We start from the raw sequence: 22,766 nt of genomic DNA, 5'->3' as shown, positions 1-22,766 counted from the left end.
GTTAGATTGCGCAGCTGTGGATCATTATAGTATTTACATTGGTTTTTATTGTTATTTATAGTGGAGGGTCTTTGTTTCGTATTCCTGCCCACTTGATCTGTGAGAACACTCTCAATAGTGGTAATTAAATCATCATTAAATTTTTGTGTGCCAATGGGCTCGTAATTCTTATACCATTGATCCAAGTGGTTAATAAAGTTGTCTCTGTGTTCTGGTTTGAGAATAAGTTTCCTCCTTCTGTATTTAGCTCCTTGATTGCTGGAGATGTGATCAAGATTGACAGTTGTTAGTCTTGGGAAGTGATCAGATAGAAGATCATCAACTATGACAGAGTCATGCATCGTATATGATGTATTAAATCCAAGACATAGATCTAGTATGCCACCATATATGTGAGTAGGCTCAGTAGTGCCCACAATTCGAACATCATGCTCATTTAGCAATCTCACTAGTTTAGTTCCATTGGTGTTTGTAATAGACCCACCAATATTCTTATGTCTAGCATTAAAATCTCCAAGAATGATGGTAGGTTCACTATTGATGCGATCTGGTAAAGCTGGGGCATAGAGATTAAAAATGTTTATGGAAAAATCGCCTGCATATACTTTGACACCATGATACTGCATGTTAACTCGACTCTGCAAGGAAAGGAGTGAATGTGGCAAGTTCTTTCTGACATACATCACACAACAGTTGGTTGACCTTAGGTTATAAGCTGCATATCCAGGCCAGTTTGGTGGAGGTGCTCCATCTTTCAATCTACATTCCTGCAAACAGATGACATCAATATTCTTGGTTGCACTAATATGATGTAAGTCAGGCAACCGCTTCCTAATGGAAGCAATGTTCCATGAAAAGATTTGTAATGTATCCATTGTAGTGAGTTATTACAATCTCTTGCTCATAAGATGGTAAAACTATTATGCTTTGACTGCAGTGTGCAGACACTTAAGAGCAAATAGCATAGTTTGTACGTCTTTATCTTCAGAACCTTTATTTTTAAGCATTTTTCGGCATTTTGGCAGCCAGTTATAAGGCAAGTCTTGAAGGCAAGAGTTATGGGCTTCTTTCTCACAAATTGCTGGAAGCTGAACGGAGATTGCTGCACTTTTGACATCATCACCATGCTCAAGAGCATCATCCTGATTACATATATTTATTAAACTTGTCAGGATCTGTTCAAGATGCTCAATTTTTTTCTGGAAATTTGTTATAATATGAGGAAGGTCAGGCGAATCCAATGCCTCTCCGGAGGATGGCACTTCTGGGTTAGTGCTTCCTTTAACACCTATCACCTTAACAGGTACCATGGTTACATTAGTGTTCTCTGTTTCATCATTCACTGCAGGTAGGTCCTGTGCATCTGACTCATCTCCAATTTCCAGGGAGGTTACCTGTGTGGTGTCCGTCTGACTGTTGTAGTTGTGTGTATTGGGAGAAATGACAAACTCATCCCCATATTAAGGTGTAGCCATAGGTATCTGTAGTGGCAGACCAGTAGTTCCATATGTGCTAGCAGGATGGCTAGCTCCTCCACAGCTGGTGTGTGTGATGGCATTCTGGTAGCACCAGAATTGTTTGCAGTGAGGTGGGGTTCTTGCACACTTTGCAGAGGTTCAGTCTCAGATCTGGCTGTGGTAGACTGGATGGCCCCATCCTCAGTTACCATTAAAGGACTGTTATCAGGTTTACCTCGAAGGTTGGTTGGGTTCTGACTGCAGTCCTTGTGGGAAACTGTAACCCCAACTTCTTTACAGTTAATTTTTGGCTGTCAGGGCCTACTGTGCATTCTCTAGTGGAATGTTTCCCAGCACACTTACCACACCAAGAATGTAGTATTCCACAGTCTACTGCATCATGACCATAGTGCTGGCATTTGTAACACCTACGTTTAGGGGGTAGGTACACTTCGATGTTTAGGAAACGTAAACCATGCACCCAGATATTCCGGGGGAGGGGCACAGGACCCACCCAACTGGCAATAATTTGGGATTTTCCTTTAAGTTCTGGACAGGAGACTCGCCATCTTGGTTTTGAATTTTGTACAAACGTTGGTGTAATGGGAAGAATTTTTCGTGCTCTAGAGGTTAAAATTGTGTTGACACCTCTCAAATAGGAGGCGAAATTGGTGGATGTGCATTCCTGCATAACTTGAGATATCAGACGACTGGACAAGACAGCTCCAGGAACCTCAGATAAGCTCTCTAGATTTGTGTGTAATTCTGGCCAGCATTATTTTCATAGATTTAGTTAGAGTGAGGTTTTCTGAGTATGATACACATTAATCTCCAGTCAAATTGGTGAGTGATATTAAGATATATTTTCCTTCTGTTATGTAAATGTGCATATATATAACCATTTATTATTTTTAATATACAGTCCACAAATTTATATATTTACCAGTATTCCTGGTGTATGTATATTTCATTTAATTAATAGGTCCAGAGCAACTTGTGGTTATGACAGTGGTAGGTATCGAAGGGGGACATTTTTTGCGACCTAGGTGTCCCAAATTCCTACTTGTCTATGTAACATTGATAAATAATAATTATCATTGTTATCATTTACTGTTATGTACATAATTAGTTACATTCAGATCAATGCAATTTTCCACAGCTTTTATCAAACAATTTTTTTTGTTGCTTATCGAGTGCTATAATACAGTTGTTCCAGTAAACCTCATAGCAAGTATTTTCCAATTAATTTTTAAGTACAACTAAGAAATAGTACTTTGTAATAGCTTAGGTAATGAATCCAAATAAAAACTTGCTTCTGAGGATCTGAACTCAATATTAGACAGTTTTCTTATGAACCATTTAGAGAAGTGTTCATTATGCGGCTTTCACTGAGACCCACATAAAGGATCACTTGGACAACGAAATATGGATCCCAGGTTACAACCTATACAGATGTGACAGAGTAAACAGGCAAAAGGAAGAGGGTTGGCCTGTACATTGCAGAGTCACTTGTTTGCACAGAACTGCTTAATGCCTCAAATGATGTAGTGGAAGTTTTAGCAGTAAAGGTCGAGAACCAAAACCTAGTCATTGTGGTAGTCTACAAGCCTCCGGATGCAACATCCCAGAAATTCCAGGAACAGCTGTTAAAAATTGACCACTGTCTGGAAAATCTTCCTAGAAGGACTAGTACCGAACTTGCACACGAAAATCACTCACTACGAAAGCAAAAGACTTGGCAGACGATGCACCATCCCCCCAATGAAAAGCAGGGGTGTCACTAGCACGTTAAGAGACCATACAATAAGTGTCAGGGGCCCGAGACTGTTCAACTGCCTCCCAGCACACATAAGGGGGATTACCAACAGACCCCTGGCAGTCTTCAAGCTGGCACTGGACAAGCACCTAAAGTCAGTTCCTGATCAGCCGGGCTGTGGCTCGTACGTTGGTTTGCGTGCAGCCAGCAGCAACAGCCTGGTTGATCAGGCTCTGATCCACCAGGAGGCTTGGTCACAGACTGGGCCGCGGGGGCGTTGACCCCCGGAACTCTCTCCAGGTAAACTCCAGTTATGCGAGTTGTCTGTGTGTGTGTGTTGTTCCAATCACGTTATTGTACATGTTTGTTCTTTGCTGTAAAGCAAGTTTGGGAGGCTTCCGTACGACGGTTAGGGTAGGTTAATCGAGGAATATTAACACAACAATGAAAATATTACATTCAGAGTCACGGTCTCATACTAGCAAAATCAAGTTGTGTCCGCTTGATGTCGCAACGAGAATTCTTTTACAGATCTTTATACCTCACGCAGATTTGAGCTCTCGGTGTCGGGGATAAATGCTGCTCAGATCTGGGCGGAAATATACGGGTGAAGAAGTTCTCCCAGAATAAAAGGAGAAGATAGCATCAATTTGTGCTGGGTTGCTGACCGGCTCTTTGAAATGTTAATGTCTTGATCATATGTTTCTTGGGTGCTATACCTATAACATTTACTGTCACACCATCGCTACAGAACTACGGGGGCAGTGTTATTATTATTATTTAACTACGTGACTATTTGTTCACTTAAATTTTGAAGCCTAAATATTTTTCCGTGTTGTTAAGAGTGAATATAATCTTATAAAGGTGTTCATGAGATCAATGTGGAGCGTAAACATGGCGTTGTCCAAGTGCTCGTCTGAGGAGACCGGTGTACCAAAATGGCAAATTGCTTTGGCCTTGGGAGGAACTTTGGCCGCAGGTGCCGGCATATATTACTTCTTTGTAAAGGAAACCAGCAAGAAAGGAGGAAGAGCCAAGACATCAGCTAAGAAGAGCCCAGACACCAGCGAAAGTCTGCCTTCACCCACGAACTCCCAGTCATCAAGGGCAGACGACATAACAAACTTAGTGAGTTACGCAACTCTTAGTGCTCTGTGGAACTAATTAAACTTAGTGAATGATGGTCCTCTTCACATTCTATGTTATATATAACAGGTGAATGACGGTGGGATAGTCACGCAGGACGATGTAGGCATTACACAAAAAAATGCCCAAGACTGTTAAATTTTTGTAAGGGAGACAGATAAATGTTACACCACATAAACTCAGCATAACTTTGCACCACATACATTACATGGTCAGGCATCGTATATCTGAATAAAGTTTGTAGTTTTGAAGCCCTTTGATGCTGGTAAAGGACTTTAATACAAGGAACAAGAGCTACCTTTGCTTTCCTTGGATCAACCCCGATTGCTTCCCATTTTAAAACTGCTGTATGGTCTCTGGGTTTGGTGCTTCCCAATGAATATAATATAAAAGGCTAGAGTGAGTTACTTATCTTGTTGAGGCTACTAGTAATAATATAACTCAGTTTAAGTTAAAAAGTGCCTAATTAAAGAAGCAGCAGAAAGGAAGAAAACCGATTTTTAAATTCTATAATCTACAGTGACCCTTTTGGGTTTAGCATTTAATTTATTGGTGTTATTAAATTATATAATGTTTTTCTAGTACCTGGAGTATGCTTGGAGAGGGTTTTGGGGGTCAACGCCCCAATGGTCTGGTCTGTCACTAGGCCTCGTAGCGAATTAGGGTCAGATCAACCAGTCCTCGTAGGGAATTAGGGCCAGATCAACCATGTTGTTACTGCTGGCTGCACATAAACCAATGTATGAACCACAGCCCAGCTGGTCAGGTACTGATTTTATGTGCCTGACCAGCATCTTCTTGAAGACAGCCAGCGGTCTATTGGTAATCCTTATTAAGCATACTGGGAGGTAGTTGAAAAGTCTTGAGCCCCTGACGCTTACTGTGTTTTCTCTTAGCATACTCGTGGTGCCCATACTTTTCATTATGGAAATGTTGTATTGCCTGCCGAGTTTTTTGCTTTCAGAGGGAGTGGTTTTTGTGTGCAGATTTGGGATTAGTCCCTCTAGGATTTTCCATGTGTATACAGTGGAACCTTGGTTTTCATCGTTAATTCGTCCCAGAAAGTCTGACGAAAACCAAATTTGACGAAAACTGAAGCAATATTTCCCATAAGAAATAATGTAAATTCAATTACTCCGTTTCAGACACCCAAAAGTATTAAAAAAAAATTACATGAGAAATAAATATAAAGGACTGATGAAATGGATAAATGAACATTTAACATCACTTTTACCTTTATTGAAGACTCTTATTGGCGTATGGAAGACGGCGTGGAGGGGAGAGGGAAGAGAGTTATCTCTTCCACAGTTACTACCACCCTCTACCACAATCACTGCCACCCTCTACCACCATCATTACTAACCTCTACCACCATCACTACTAACCACTACCACCATCACAACCACTACCACCATCACAACCACTACCACCATCACAACCACTACCACCATCACAACCACTACCACCATCACAACCACTACCGCCTTCTACAGACGAGAAAGAAAGCCAGACTGACTCAGAATGCATGGGATGTTTTGTGTGGGCACAGGCGGATGCGTTTGGTATGGCAGACCACTGTCAACTTGACGAAAACCGAGGTGATGAACAAAAACTGGGACAAAATTTTGATGAAAAAGTCATCGAAAACTGAATTTGATGAAAACCAGGGCAAATGAAAACTGAGGTTCCACTGTATTATCACGTACCTTTCTTGCCTGCATTCCAGAGAGTACAAATCAAAGGACTTCAACCGTTCCTAGTAATTTAGGTGCTTTATCATACTTATACGTGCTGTGAAAGTTCTCTACATTCTCCAGGTCTGCGACTTTGCCTGCCTTGAAAGGGGCCATTAGTGTACAGTGCTATTCCAGCCTGGAGAGAACAAACAATTGAAGAGAATCATCATGTGCTTGGCATCCCTAATTTTGAAGGTTCTCATTATCCATCCTATCATTTTCCTAGCAGATGTGGTAGGTACATTGTTGTGATCTTTAGAAGTGAGATTCTCTGACATTATCACTCCCAGGTCCTTCACATTTTACGCTCAATTGTGTGGTTGGAATTTGCTTTATACTCTGATTCAATTTTCATTTCCTCGAGTTTTCCATATCAGGGTAATTGAAATTTCTCTAAATTGAATTTCATATTGTTTTCTGCGGCCCATGTAAAGATTTGGTTGATGTCCGCTTGGTGTCTTGCAGTTCATAAGTGCAATTTTCAGCTTACTGTCTGCTTTTTCACTGGCTGTAGTTTCTCCACAAAATACTTAATGACTTAGTGATACTGTCTGGTACCTGGACACCCCACAGGTTTAAAGAGATTTCCTACTCTTGTAGCATGGCCTTGGTGCAGACAACACGTGAGTAACTAACAAATCTGAGGACATGATGATGCAGGTGAAAAAGTGTCTAATGCAGTTCATTGTGTGTAACTGAGTGGTCCTAATAATGGAAAAGGAAACAACCATAGGAAATGCATTCGAAATAAAATTTATTTTTTGTATAATCTGATGTTGAACATGAAAATGGCATACATGTTTGTTTAAATAAGATACTAAACAAAGGGAACCCCTATGGAAATAAATCATACAGTATTTGGCATTGTTGGGTTATCCTAGGATAACAGTATTTATCATGCCTGTATGTTTATGTAATAATTTGCAAATATAAAACAGCATTCTGTAAAAAAAAAAAATTTAAAAATTTAACCTGAATAAAGTTTACTTAATGGTTGAGTGTATGTAGGACCTGCTTGCATTGTCCAGTAGGCCAACACCAGTGTTCTTTTTTTTTTTTTTTTTTTTTATCACACTGGCCGATTCCCACCAAGGCAGGGTGGCCCGAAAAAGAAAAACTTTCACCATCATTCACTCCATCACTGTCTTGCCAGAAGGGTGCTTTACACTACAGTTTTTAAACTGCAACATTAACACCCCTCCTTCAGAGTGCAGGCACTGTACTGTTCTTTTGTATAGGGGTAAATTTTGGTTTGCTTTGAACCAGGTTACTTTCCTATGTGGAGACATATTTTGTAACTAAGTAATAATACTTTCCTGGCAGGCAGGCATTTTGCTAAGCTGCCAGTATATTTTTTTAATTTGATTTTAATAATATTGATTTTTTCCAGCCTCCATTAGAAAAGGCACAAAGTTTCAAGACTAAAGGAAACAAATACTTCAAAGCTGGGAAATATGCAGATGCCATAAATTGTTACAATGAAGCAATAGAAGCTTGTCCCCCTGAGAGCCAAGTGGACTTGTCCACCTTCTACCAGAATAGAGCTGCAGCATTTGAACAGTTGGTAAGTTGTGCTGTATTGCTAACTATAAATTTAATTTACTGTGGAAAATTAATTTGATTATTGCCCAAGTGGTATAGTTGTGAATGACTGTGTACCTAGGTACAACTCATTCCCAAACCCCTAAAACTCACAAACACTTCCAACTCCCAGACCCATACAACCCATTCCCACATTTACTCTGTGTAACTTGCTCTCATATCTCTTGCCACACCTCTACAAGTCAATCTCACACCTGTATAATTGACTCCCACACTTCCTCCCACAACCTCACAAGTCAGTCCTCACCTATACAACTATCTCCGGTACCTCTACATCTACCTTTCACATCATTCCAACTTATTCCTACCTCTTTTCCACACCCCTGTCACACTTTTAACCCACTCCATTTTGCTTCTGCACCTCTTAAATAGCCTTACAGCTCACTTCCACAGCCCTTCTACTGCAACAACTGAGGTAACCCTCCAACTTACTCTCATGCTTGTTTAAACCTTTGAGGGTCGACAGGCCCTCTCCGAAACTCGTTCTCAGGGTCGGCCAAATTTAAAAAAAAAAAAAATTATTTTCTCTTATGAAAAGATAGAGAATCTTTTCCCGATCATAAAGACACCAAAAGTTTGAAATTTGATAGAAAACTTACGGAATTATGCTCTCGCAAAGTTAGCGGTCTGGGCGATGTTTACGCATCGGCGATTTTGCCCACTTTGAGCCCCATTTTCGGCCAATTTCACTGTACTAGTCGACAAAAAACATGAATATTTCGCTAGAACTCCATTTTTTCTATCGAATGGGTGCAAGAAACCACTCATTTATGAAATTCAACTATCCAGTACAGTGGTCAGAATTTAGCAATTTTGCCAATTTCACACAAATTTCAAAAGATCCCAATTTCCGAATAGGGTCCAGAATAAACAAGAAAGACATTCCTGACACTAAAATGACATTTCCTCTAGTCATTAGTCACGTCTCAAGGCCCCTCTTATATTCTTTTGCTTTCCACTTTGAATTTTTATTTTCACAAAAAATATAAGATTTACTGTTATGCAGACTACTGCATTAGTGTAAAAAATGGTATAAATATTATTGGCGCACTTGTGAAAGAATATTAGACTCACCAGTTGATGTGTATTGCACGCTTGGCACGATTTGTTTACTTTTGAAGTTTGGTAAAATTCGAACATTTCTGCTACTTTGAGCTCAATTTCAAGGCACCTTTCTTTGTAAAACCAGTCAAAATCATCTCAATTTCTGTAATATGTCTTCCATTCTATAAAATGAGACCAAGAAAACTAGAATACAACAATAAATACCATACGAAAATACACTGCAAAGTCGCTGATTTATTTAAAAAAAATGGTCAAAGTTTTTTTTTTCTCATTATGCACTGTGTGCTGCAGGATTTTTTTTAGACTGTGCACACTGACCACATAGACCCATTCTTTCATATGAAGGCCTACCAGCTTTCTCCCACTAGATTTGAGGCCGCTAGAATTTATGAGTACTAGTACGTCAAAAACCCCTACGCGTAAGATGTACTAGTACGACGAATACCCTCAAAGGGTTAATTTGTACCTATATTCCGATGTATAACACTGCACTTTGGTATTCACACTCTTTAATGCCCATGCTCCTCTTCACTTTAGAAGATTGGAAAAAAGATTAGAAGGCAGGTAAACAGTTCATTATCTGACTATTGCATTCTGTTGTTACATATGATATGCTGCACTTGGGGCCAGGGGGTTATTAGGCAGGGGATTCATATCTTAGTTATTATAATGCCTATTTGGCAGTGTAAAGAAATTTGTGCATGCAGTTTGCATGGTTATTATTGCAATTAAAAAGTGTGACAAGTGAGTTTATGTAGTATTATGGTAATCATGTGCTGCAAGCAACATTAATTGGATTGGCTAAGTACATGGGACAGTTGTGCTGAATTATGAAAATTTTTTACTATTCTTTTAAATATCACAGAAAAACTGGGAATGTGTTCTTAGAGACTGCACAGCTGCTTTGGAGCTTAATGACCGATATGTGAAGGCGCTGCAGAGAAGAGCAAAAGCCTGTGAGGTATTAAAGGACTTGGAACAAGCATTAGAAGACCTGACTGCTGTGTGTATTATTGAATCATTCCAGAATCAAGCAACACTTGTTAATGTAGATCGTGTGCTGAAAGAATTAGGTAAGTTTACAATCTTTTACAATTCATACTTTGCTGAATACACTTCATTCCTTCCCTGCTTTGTTTGTTCATAGTTGTTTAATAAAGTTCTTTCTCCATAATGTTTAGACTGGCAGTGATAACTTTATGAAGTACTTGTGGCAAGCTGGAGTAATAATTGATTTTCAGCTTTAAGAGTGAGAATTCTGCAAGAGTGAGTCAGTTTATTTAGGTACAGGTCCACATAAGTACAGTTATCGTACATAGTAACATACATGTGAATTACCTAGGATAACCCATAAAAAAGTTGTGATTTGTGTGGAATAATGCCTGTAAGCCATCAAATATAATAAAAAAGACTTTGTAGCAAAGAGCCATTTACTTACGTTTTACCCAGTAGGTGAAATATATGAAGAGAAGAACAAAAAGACACAATACCCTGACTGGAACAGTACACAAACAAACTGCACACATGAGAGAAAAGAGCACATGACAACATTTCAGTCCATTTACAAGCCACTTGTAAATGGCATAAGTTGGACCAAAATGTTGTCATGGACTTTCATCTCCTGTGTGCAGGTTGTTTGTGTATAAAGAAAAGGTTGTTTGCTGATAATATATATACCTGGAAGGTACTCGAAGGCCTGGTCCCAAATCTACATACTGCCATAACAACATACTGGAGTGACAGATATGGGAGGAAGCGCAAAATAAACCCAGTGAAAAACAAGGGTGCGGTGGGGACAATAAGGTAATACTGTATTAGCATTCCTGGCCCCAGATTATTCAGCATCTTACCAGATGATATCAGAAACACTTGGAGCAAGTGTAGAAGTCTTGAAGAGGAAACTGTACAAGTATCTTCATCAGGTGCCAAATCAACTGGGTTGTAATGGATATTTGGGGCAGCAGGCCTCCAGCAGCAACAGCCTGGTTGACCAAGCTAGCACCAGACAAGCCTGGCTGATGGCCAGGCTCTGGGAGTAGAAAGACTTGAAACTCATCAAAGGTTTATCAAAGGTACAGTTGCAGGAAAAAGTTCCTGGACAGTCTCTCCTTGGCAGAAACACTGTCAGGCAACTCAGATGTAGTAAACAAAGGAGTTCACTCTATTTTCATGATTAAATTAGCACAGCTTGTAACAACAATGGTGACTAATTGACAGAATTAATTGTCGATACTTTCTGTGTATGTAGAAATAGATTTATCTATATAGAAATAGATTTATGAATGCATACATAAGGGGGATTACCAGTGGACAGGAACCTAAAGTCAGTACCTGACCAGCCAGGCTGTGGTTCGTATGTCATTTTGTGTGCGCCCAGCAGTGAATTCCTGGTTGATCAGGCCTTGATCCACTGCGAGGCCTGGTCACAGACTAGGCCACGGGAGCGTTGACCCCCAAAACACACTCTAGGTATACTCCAGGATGTTGGTAGAGTTTTTATTACTACTTTGTGTACATGAAAGCTTGGAGTCTGGTTTTCAGGGGTCACCCCTTGAAAGAAGTGCCTCAACACCAGTGAGGAGCTCTTGATCCAAGGAATCGGACCTCTCAAACGTTTCCTTGGATGGAACTTGATTGCTTATAATTTCCCCAGGCACTGTAAAACCCCAATGGATTAAGCAATACAATTGTATTTATGTGCAGTATGGCACAGATTGGATACATTAATACAGTTTAACATTATAATAGGTATAACTAAACTGATTTTTTTTTTTTTTAAAAGCCTGGATGTTAAGAGTAGAACTATCAAACATGGCCACAAGTTTAGCTCATTTTTGATAATCCAATAAGAGTAATTGTAATAACTCCAACTTCATATCAAACTTGTTATATTTTATGGCATAAATTTTTGGCAGGTCGTATGCATGCTAAGGAGGCCATGGAAAAACGTGAGCCTGTGATGCCTTCGAAACACTTTATCAAGACATTCTTCGAGTCTTTTGCAGAGGATCCCATTTTCAACTCGGTAGATAAAGAGAAGGAGGGAGATGTAGATGAGACAGAACATCCTCCTGAGAAAAACACTACTAACAAGTAGGTTATGTAATGTGTGGTTCTAGCAATGGGTAGATTGATTTACCTTGTGCATAATTATTAAATCCCTTCAGAATTCAACTTCCATTAATGCTTCTTGTGTGTAACTACACTCACACTGCAGCACTAAGTAATGGTACTTGTGTGTAACTACACAAGCTGCAGAACCAAGTAATAATGTTTGTGTGTAACTACACCCATGCTGCAGTAGCACCTGATGGTTCTGGTAATTACCTATTTGTATCTTCAGGAACAGGTTATGCTTGTATTGTCTTCACTAATATATTCATTTTTTTTTTTTTTTTTTCAACAAGTCGGCCGTCACCCACCAAGGCAGGGTGACCCAAAAAAAAGAAAGAAAATCCCCAAAAAGAAAATACTTTCATCATCATTCAACACTTTCACCACACTCGCACATTATCACTGTTTTTGCAGAGGTGCTCAGAATACAACAGTCTAGAAGCATACACACATAAAGATACACAACATATCCCTCCAAACTGCCAATATCCCAAACCCCTCCTTTAAAGTGCAGGCATTGTACTTCCCATTTCCAGGACTCAAGTCCGACTATATGAAAATAACCGGTTTCCCTGAATCCCTTCACTAAATATTACCCTGCTCACACTCCAACAGATCGTCAGGTCCCAAGTACCATTCGTCTCCATTCACTCCTATCTAACACGCTCACGCACGCTTGCTGGAAGTCCAAGCCCCTTACCCACAAAACCTCATTTACCCCCTCTCTCCAACCCTTTCGAGGACGACCCCTACCCCGCCTTCCTTCCCCTATAGATTTATATGCTTTCCATGTCATTCTACTTTGATCCATTCTCTCTAAATGACCAAACCACCTCAACAACCCCTCTTCTGCCCTCTGACTAATACTTTTATTAACTCCACACCTTCTCCTAATTTCCACACTCCGAATTTTCTGCATAATATTTACACCACACATTGCCCTTAAACAGGACATCTCCACTGCCTCCAACCGTCTCCTCGCTGCTGCATTTATATATTTATATATTTATATATTTATATATTTATATATTCATCACATGTTGAAAAATCTATAGTGGTTGTAGCACTTATTACTTCCTCTTTCAATTTATTCCATTTTTCTACCACTATATGTAAAGCAAAGTTTCCTAGTATCTGTTTGACTCCATTTTTTTCCTAAATTTATATCTGTGGCTTTTTGTTATCCTGTTGAAAGTATTAAAATACTTTTTTTTTTTTTTTTTTTTTTTTTTTTTTTTAAATTCTGTGTCTTTGCACTTCTGGCAAGGAAGCTATTGAATCATTGATGGTGAATGTGCTTCCTTTTTCTTTCTTGGATCATCCTACCTTGATTGGAGGCAACCAGTGTGTTAAAAATGGAATACCAGCTTTTCTTTTTATTTTCTCCTATCAGCTGGAATAGGCATGTTTAGGGTTTCTAGTCTTTTATTATTGTGCATATTTTTTTTAGCTCTGGATTTTATTTGGTAGGTCTTGTTTTCTCCTTTCTGGTCTGCATGTTGTTTAAGGTCTGGACAACATACATCAGCTGCTTAATCCAATTTTTGCCTTTTATATGTTTAAAATTGCTTTTTCAGCATCTCCATCCATATACTGTACCAGTTGACCATCACTGATCTGGCATCATCAGCATCTGTAGGGTGCTGGATTAGTGATTTTGCCGGATTACAGAGTGGTTAAGTTAGAATACACTTAACACAAAGGTGATATTTATGCATTGGCGATTTCACCCAATTTATGCACTATTTTTGGCCCATTCCATTGTTCCAGTCTACCAAACTCACAGCTATTTCACTAGTATTCCTTCTATTCTGTCGATTGAGTACAAGAAACCGCCCATTTACCTATTTCAAATACTCAATAAAGTGGTCAGAAATCGGTAATTTGGCCAATTTCACACAAAATTCAAGAGATTCCAATTTCAAAATAGAGTTCAGAATAAACAATGCAGACATTCTTGGCACTAAAATAACATTTTTCTGTTCATTAGTCATGTCTCCAGGCCCCTCTTATGTTACGCTTACTTTCCATTTTTTATTTATATTCACACAAAAAATAGAAGATTTACTGTTATGCAGACTACTGCATTATTGTAATAATTGTATAAATAATGTCAGCCCATTTGTGATTGCGTATTAAACCAGCCAGTTGAACATGGGCAAAAGTCAAACATTTCTGCTATTTTGAGCTCAACTTCAAGGTGTTTTCCTTCATGAAACCAGTCAAAATCATATCTATTTCTGTAATGTATCTTTCATTCTATCAAATGAGACCAAAAAACGAGAATACAACCATAAGAACCATACAAAAGTACGCCGCCAAGTCGCTGTTTTACACCAAAAACACTGTCGCTGCAGGATTTTACACCAAAAGCACTGTGTGCTGCAGGATTTTTTTTACATAGTGCACACTTATCACACAGATGTATTCTCTCGTATGTAGGTCCAGATTTACAGGTCACAGCTTATGAGTGAGCTGAGCTCATGGCGACCAACAGTGGCTTCGAAGCCACCTTAGCTTTTATGGACAATGTACAGTGTATGTGCTTTACACAGCAAGAAGCATTTCTTTTATTCATTGGAACCATGGCTAGGGCAAAAAATGAGCACGTTATAACAATAAATGGAGAACAAGAAATTGGAATGACTTATGCAGCAGGTAGGGCCACTAAACAGTAGCAGCAAGTTGGGGTGGCAACCCCAGAAATTTGAAATTATGCTAGCCAAAATTAGTGCCGGATCACTGATGGAACCGGATTACTGATTGCCGGATTAGTGATGGCTGACCTTTACAGTATTTGAAAGCTGTTTTTTTAATTGTTAGTTTATCAGTTTAATATATGCATTTCTCAGTTGTATTTATGAGTTGGTGTCTGATTTTTTATTAATAATGACCTCTAGACTAGGTAGTAGGTTGGTAGACAGGAGTCACCCAGGAAGGTACTACCGTCCTGCCAAGCAAGTGTAAAACGGAAACCTGTAATTGTTTTACATGATGGTAGGATTGCTGGTGTCTTTTTTTTTTTCTCTCATAAACGTGTAATGTTTCAGGTACATCTTGCTACTTCTGCTTACATTTAGGTCACACTGCACATGCATGTACAAGCGTATACATGTATATACACACCCATCTGGGTTTTCATCTATTTTCCTAATAATTCTTATTCTTCTTTATTTCCTTTTGTCTCCATGGGGAAGTATAAAAGAATTCTTCCTCCGTAAGCCATGCGTGTTGTAAGAGGTGACTAAAATGCTGGGAGCAAGGGGCTTGTAACACATTCTCCCTGCCTCTGTGGGATGCAACCAGCTTGTTGAAAAAAAAAGGAAAATGTCTTCTAGATCCCTTTGTATGTTGTTCCAAAAATTTTGTCAAGCAACCTACAAGAGCAGATCAGAAAGGTTTGGTGATCATTATTTTTCTTGACAAAAATACAGCATGGCCATATTAATTATATTGTCCATTGGTTACTTCAAGACCTAATCACCAAGCCTGTTGAGACACTTATCCCATGTTACCAGTTTATGCCTTCTGCCTAGAATTCTGTTGGCCAATTACAAAGCCATCAACAAACAGCTGTCATCACATCATGTATTGAAACGCTGTCCCAGGAACTTCTTCAGAGGCGCAAGTAGATGGAAATTGCTGGTGGTGAGATCACGGCTGTATTTGTATTTTTGTCAGGAAATACAGACTCAGACTTTTTGATCTATCATTGTATGTTCTTCATGTGGTCCAGTTTTGTTGTCTCCCATTTCCATTACATGGTATTTATCAACATAAAAGGCTGTCATCCATCTGGAGCTCCATTTGCTCAATTTATATAAATCATCATCTATAGATTTCATCATTTTTTCTATACAGTGGAACCTCTACTTACAAGTTTAATCCATTCCGTGACCTTGTTCGCATCTGGATTTGCTCGTTTACAGAGCCAATTTTCCTCATTTAAATTAATTGATATGAAATTACTGTGTTCCAGTGGAATTCCAGGCATGACAAAACACTTCAATATTTCCCTAATATCAGTTCTGCGGCTTATTTATCTATCACAATTCATCTAATATGACATAATAAACAATATTAATAACAGAAACATGATTTTTTTTTTTTTTTTTTTTTTTTTTTTCAACAAGTCGGCCGTCTCCCACCGAGGCAGGGTGACCCAAAAAAGAAAGAAAATCCCCAAAAAGAAAATACTTTCATCATCATTCAACACTTTCACCACACTCGCACATTATCACTGTTTTTGCAGAGGTGCTCAGAATACAACAGTCTAGAAGCATACACATATAAAGATACACAACATATCCCTCCAAACTGCCAATATCCCAAACCCCTCCTTTAAAGTGCAGGCATTGTACTTCCCATTTCCAGGACTCAAGTCCGACTATATGAAAATAACCGGTTTCCCTGAATCCCTTCACTAAATATTACCCTGCTCACACTCCAACAGATCGTCAGGTCCCAAGTACCATTCGTCTCCATTCACTCCTATCTAACACGCTCACGCACGCTTGCTGGAAATCCAAGCCCCTTACCCACAAAACCTCCTTTACCCCCTCTCTCCAACCCTTTCGAGGACGACCCCTACCCCGCCTTCCTTCCCCTATAGATTTATATGCTTTCCATGTCATTCTACTGTGATCCATTCTCTCTAAATGACCAAACCACCTCAACAACCCCTCTTCTGCCCTCTGACTAATACTTTTATTAACTCCACACCTTCTCCTAATTTCCACACTCCGAATTTTTTGCATAATATTTACACCACACATTGCCCTTAGACAGGACATCTCCGCTGCCTCCAACCGTCTCCTTGCTGCTGCATTTACCACCCAAGCTTCACACCCATATAAGAGTGTTGGTACTACTATACTTTCATACATTCCCTTCTTTGCCTCCATAGATAACGTTTTTTGACTCCACATATACCTCAACGCACCACTCACCTTTTTTCCCTCATCAATTCTATGATTAACCTCATCCTTCATAAATCCATCCGCCGACACGTCAACTCCCAAGTATCTGAAAACATTCACTTCTTCCATACTCCTCCTCCCCAATTTGATATCCAATTTTTCTTTATCTAAATCATTTGACACCCTCATCACCTTACTCTTTTCTATGTTCACTTTCAACTTTCTACCTTTACACACATTCTCAAACTCATCCACTAACCTTTGCAATTTTTCTTTAGAATCTCCCATAAGCACAGTATCATCAGCAAAAAGTAACTGTGTCAATTCCCATTTTGAATTTGATTCCCCATAATTTAATCCCACCCCTCTCCCAAACACCCTAGCATTTACTTCCTTTACAACCCCATCTATAAATATATTAAACAACCATGGTGACATTACACATCCCTGTCTAAGACCTACTTTTACCGGGAAGTAGTCTCCCTCTCTTCTACACACCCTAACCTGAGCCTCACTATCCTCATAAAAACTCTTTACAGCATTTAATAACTTACCACCTATTCCATATACTTGCAACATCTGCCACATTGCTCCTCTATCCACTCTATCATATGGCTTTTCTAAATCCATAAATGCAATAAAAACTTCCCTACCTTTATCTAAATACTGTTCACATATATGCTCAATGTAAACACTTGATCTACACATCCCCTACCCACTCTGAAGCCTCCCTGCTCATCCGCAATCCTACATTCTGTCTTACCTCTAATTCTTTCAATAATAACCCTACCGTATACTTTTCCTGGTATACTCAGTAAACTTATTCCTCTATAATTTTTACAATCTCTTTTGTCCCCTTTCCCTTTATATAAAGGGACTATACATGCTCTCCGCCAATCCCTAGGTACCTTCCCCTCTTTCATACATTTATTAAACAAAAGTACCAACCACTCCAACACTATATCCCCCCTTGCTTTTAACATTTCTGTCATGATCCCATCAGTTCCAGCTGCTGTACCCCCTTTCATTCTACGTAATGCCTAACGTACCTCCACCACACATACATTCTGCTCTTCTTCACTCCTAAAAGATGGTATACCTCCCTGGCCAGTGCATGAAATTACCGCCTCCCTTTCTTCCTCAACATTTAAAAGTTCCTCAAAATATTCTCGCCATCTACCTAATACCTCCCTCTCCCCATCTACTAACTCCCCTACTCTGTTTTTAACTGACAAATCCATACTTTCCCTAGGCTTTCTTAACTTGTTTAACTCCCAAAATTTTTTTTATTTTCATTAAAATTTCTTGACAGTGCCTCTCCCACTCTTTCATCTGCTCTCCTTTTGCACTCTCTCACCACTCTCTTCACCTTTCTTTTACTCTCCATGTACTCTGCTCTTCTTATAACACTTCTGCTTTGTAAAAACCTCTCGTAAGCTACCTTTTTCTCTTTTATCACACCCTTTACTTCATCATTCCACCAATCACTCCTCTTTCCTCCTGCCCCCACCCTCCTATAACCACAAACTTCTGCCCCACATTCTAATACTGCATTTTTAAAACTATTCCAACCCTCTTCAACCCCCCCCCCCCCCACTACTCATCTTTGCACTAGCCCACCTTTCTGCCAATAGTCGCTTATATCTCGCCCGAACTTGCTCCTCCCTTAGTTTATACACTTTTACCTCCCTCTTGTTGTTGCCACCTTCCTCTTTACCCATCTACCTCTTACTCTAACTGTAGCTACAACTAAATAATGATCCGATATATCAGTTGCCCCTCTATAAACATGTACATCCTGGAGCCTACCCATCAACCTTTTATCCACCAATACATAATCTAACAAACTACTTTCATTTCGTGCTACATCATACCTTGTATATTTATTTATCCTCTTTTTCATAAAATATGTATTACTTATTACCAAATTTCTTTCTACACATAGCTCAATTAAAGGCTCCCCATTTACATTTACCCCTGGCACCCCAAATTTACCTACTACTCCCTCCATAACATTTTTACCCACTTTAGCATTGAAATCCCCAACCACCATTACTCTCACACTTGATTCAAAACTCCTCATGCATTCACTCAACATTTCCCAGAATCTCTCTCTCCTCTACACTTCTCTCTTCTCCAGGTGCATACACGCTTACTATAACCCACTTTTCACATCCAATCTTTATTTTACTCAACATAATCCTTGAATTTATACATTTGTAGTCCCTCTTTTCCTGCCATAGCTTATCCTTCAACATTATTGCTACTCCTTCTTTAGCTCTAACTCTATTTGAAACTCCTGACCTAATCCCATTTATTCCTCTCCGTTGAAACTCTCCCACCCCCTTCAGCTTTGTTTCACTTAAAGCCAGGACATCCAGCTTCTTCTCATTCATAACATCCACAATCATCTCTTTCTTATCATCTGCACAACATCCACGCACATTCAGACTTCCCACTTTGACAATTTTCTTCTTCTTATTCTTTTTAGTAATCTTTACAGGAAAAGGGGTTACTGTATATGTATATATTTATTTATTTATTTATTTTGCACAAGATTTTTACATTTAAGAAGTTCATAGAATTTTTCTGTTTCTTCTGGTAAGTCATTTATATAAATTGAAAACACTATAAGGGCAAGTACAGATCTTATTGTTCCATACTGTTAACATTTCCTCAAGACGACATTTTTCCTCTTATCACTTTGCATTCTCTGCTCAACGAGAAAGTCTATTATTCCTTCTGTTTTGAAACTTCCAAAATTAGTCTCAGATGGGAACTCTATCAAAACCTTTCTTAAAACTAAATATCTACAATTTCCTCATCCACTTATTCTTGAAAAATTTGTACATTTTATAATTGGTTATACAATAATTTCCAGTCCAAAGGCCAAATTATTTACCAGTTAGTAGGTCAGTAGGATTTTGTGTGTGACTACACTCCAGTGCAGCACCATGTAATGATTCTTCTGTGTATGAAGTTTTTGTTCATTATGGTTTCCATCATTGTTTGTACTCAGTGAGTTACATTCTTTCATGCTCAGTGAAGTACAGTTTTTGTACTTTTAATAATTGTATTTTGTATTTTTAATAATTGTTTAATTTTTTATACATTTTTTAAATTATGACTTCTATTTCTAAATTAGAAGTAGGATGGTTCATGGATCATCTAGCAGAATTACTTGGTAAATGTTGACAAAAACATTGGCCTTCTCTGGAACCTCATCTTTTCAAGAGCAAATAGCAACCTTAACATACTTATTGAAGAATTACAATTGTTAGTCTGTCTGCTTTACGTCACACACAAACTAAAGTCCCCTCTCTTACCCCTGTACAACCAACTAAAGCATTTGTGAATGTAATTCTTGGGAAAAATATTATTAATTTCCCTTGTTCTTTTCTTTACATAAAGACATGAAACTTGCTAACATATTTACATAATTATCATATTGCCGACAGATTCACTAAATAAATGCTTATTGTTTGTGATTTATACTAAAAACATTTTTGGGGGGGAAGCATTTTATGCAATAGAATATTGAATGAATTTCAAGAAAAATTTCAGTGAAAATCCTTAAACTAATATTTTTCTGCCAGTGGTTACTTGAAAGCTAGACAACATTTGCAAGAAGGAAATTATGGAGAGATCATTGAATGTTGCCAGAATGAATTGGCAAACCCTCTAACTCCACATAAAGTGGAATGCTTGTTGCTGCGCGCTACTCTATACCAACTGCGTGGCGAGAGCAAAAAGGCCATGGATGACCTCACTGCCCTCATCAATATTGAAGATAGTCCACTGAAGGTGAGACACTAGAAATTAGTAGGCCTTTAACAACTCATATAGCTTGCGTTTTAAACTTAAAATTTACTTTCAACTTTTTATTCGTTCTGTGTAATTTCAGTGTTTATGCATAATTGTACAAGACCAAAACATGGTTAGTCAAGTGGTCTTTCTGATTAAACATGATATTTGTAAGGCAGTGGTGATGCATGACTCATTTGGGTTTAGTGCTTTCTTTTGAATACAATAATTTTTGTGAGGTAACAATTCAGTAATAAGTTACACTTGTAAATGTTGTAATTGACATTGTATTTTGGTGCTCTTATCATTAGAGTAATATTTAACAGTAAAAAGATTAGATCAAAGGAAAGACTCATAAAAATAATAAATTTAAATATTAGTTGGGACCTGTGGTTTGGCCATTTGACTGATGGAGTACATTACAAACATACTCATACACCTGACATCCATTAGGTTATTTTTGAGTATACAAGTTTTCCTTTATATGTTGAACGTAGGTTGATATGTGCACATACCAGAAAACCATTTGCTCACTTTGAACGTAGGTTGATATGTGCATGTACCAGAAAACCATTTGCTCACTTTGAATAACCTAAATTTTTTTTATTTGCAGATGCTTGTCAATGCTTTGGTAAAACGTGGCTCATTATACATGCAACATGAAAAAGTAGAAGACAGCCTTCGTGATTTTGATCGTGCAGCTCTTCTTGATCCCACCAATTCTGATGTATTCCATCACAGAGGACAGGTATATTCTTACAGCCTTGTGTGGTGTATAAAAGTATGCATTATAATTTTGTAGTAATATTATTTCGTTCTGGGTGTTCCCTTTAAACCTCAGAAAACTTCATATTTTTACCTTATCTGTTACTGATTATATAGAATCTTTATACGATCAGAGAAGTTGGGTCATATCCTCCCAGATCCAGTTATAATCATTATATATCAGTGCTGGAATCTTCCAAGCAAGACTATGATAGTCATAATTAACTACAGTTCATACTTGTTAACTGGAGAACTTGGAAAGAGCTATCATGTCTAAACTCATATTAGAATCTTCACATGGATATTAGGTGACTGAATACCTATATAGTATAGTAATATGTTAATTCTATAGTGAACAATAATACTTGAATGTACTACCAAAGTATTCTAATTATCATTGATAACTGCATTTCTTATGTGTAAAATATTGAGTCAAGCAGAGAAGTTGCAAAGGTTGGAAATATAAACACATATGCAGTATAATGTGATCCTTTACTGACTACGTTTCGCCCACACAGTGGGCTTTTTCAAGTCACAAACAGAACTACCTGGGGTGGAAGGAACGCAAGTATTTATAGTCCGGTTCAGAATGCTGAGGTCAGGTGGAGAATGCTGCATCTGATGATCTACCGGGTGGGGTTATAGAGTCTAAAATCTTGGGTAGCTTGGAAAGGAGATTGGACAAGTTTGTGAGCAGACCAGTAGATCCAGTAGATCCTTCATGTGTTAGCTCAAATCACCGACCAGTATGGTTTAAATAAGTGACCCACTGATCAGATCAGATAGACTGGTCCGAACCCTTGACTGGTCCGAACCCTTGACTGGTCCGAACCCTTGACTGGTCCGAACCCTGGACTGGTTTCAAACGGTTTCGTTGTGCACTACCTAGCAGGTTATTAATAGAATATTCAAGAGGTTGATAGTAGAATTGCAAGGGATTATGTATACCCCTGCAGAGGGTGGAAGCTTGTCCTGTCTATCACTGGTAATGTCCTTGATGGTCGTGGTTGTGGAGGTAGATACTTGAAATGAGGTATTGGAAAAGATGTTGGAAACGTGTTTGGCAATGGAGTTGGTGGGGAGGACTATGTATCTCTTCTCGGCAGTGTCTTCTCTGGGTGTGTTGAAGATGTTTAATGCCCGTCGTCTGCAGTCTCTGATGAAGTGACGAGGATAGTGGAGTTTAGAAAATACTTGTTCAATCATCGTGCATTCTTCTTCAAGAAACTCATTGCTGCAGATTCTGAGTGCACGCAGGAAGAAACCTATAATTACACCACGTTTGGTTTTGGTGTCGTGGTGAGAGTAAAAGTGGAGAAGATCGTTTTGGTTGGTGGGTTTTCGATAGACTTTAAAACGAAGTTCGTGGTCAGCTTTGCAAAGCAGAACATCAAGGAAAGGA

General features: G+C 38.7%; 1 protein-coding gene across 1 annotated transcript in view; it reads left to right on the top strand.

Moving 5' to 3' along the window:
- The first annotated feature begins 4,034 nt into the window (after positions 1-4,034).
- LOC128697577 (mitochondrial import receptor subunit TOM70-like) overlaps positions 4,035-22,766 on the top strand; it is a 33,424-nt gene continuing 14,692 nt past the window's right edge. The window contains exons 1-6 of the mRNA XM_053789380.2: positions 4,035-4,341; positions 7,486-7,659; positions 9,628-9,835; positions 11,678-11,855; positions 20,392-20,599; positions 21,213-21,347. Coding sequence (XP_053645355.2) covers positions 4,084-4,341; positions 7,486-7,659; positions 9,628-9,835; positions 11,678-11,855; positions 20,392-20,599; positions 21,213-21,347 — 1,161 coding nt within the window. The 5' untranslated portion in view covers positions 4,035-4,083. The remainder of the gene's footprint in view (positions 4,342-7,485; positions 7,660-9,627; positions 9,836-11,677; positions 11,856-20,391; positions 20,600-21,212; positions 21,348-22,766) is intronic.

This window comes from Cherax quadricarinatus, chromosome 44, assembly GCF_038502225.1.
Source record: "Cherax quadricarinatus isolate ZL_2023a chromosome 44, ASM3850222v1, whole genome shotgun sequence".
Lineage (NCBI taxonomy): Eukaryota > Metazoa > Arthropoda > Malacostraca > Decapoda > Parastacidae > Cherax > Cherax quadricarinatus.
This window is presented reverse-complemented; position numbering and strand designations above follow the sequence as displayed.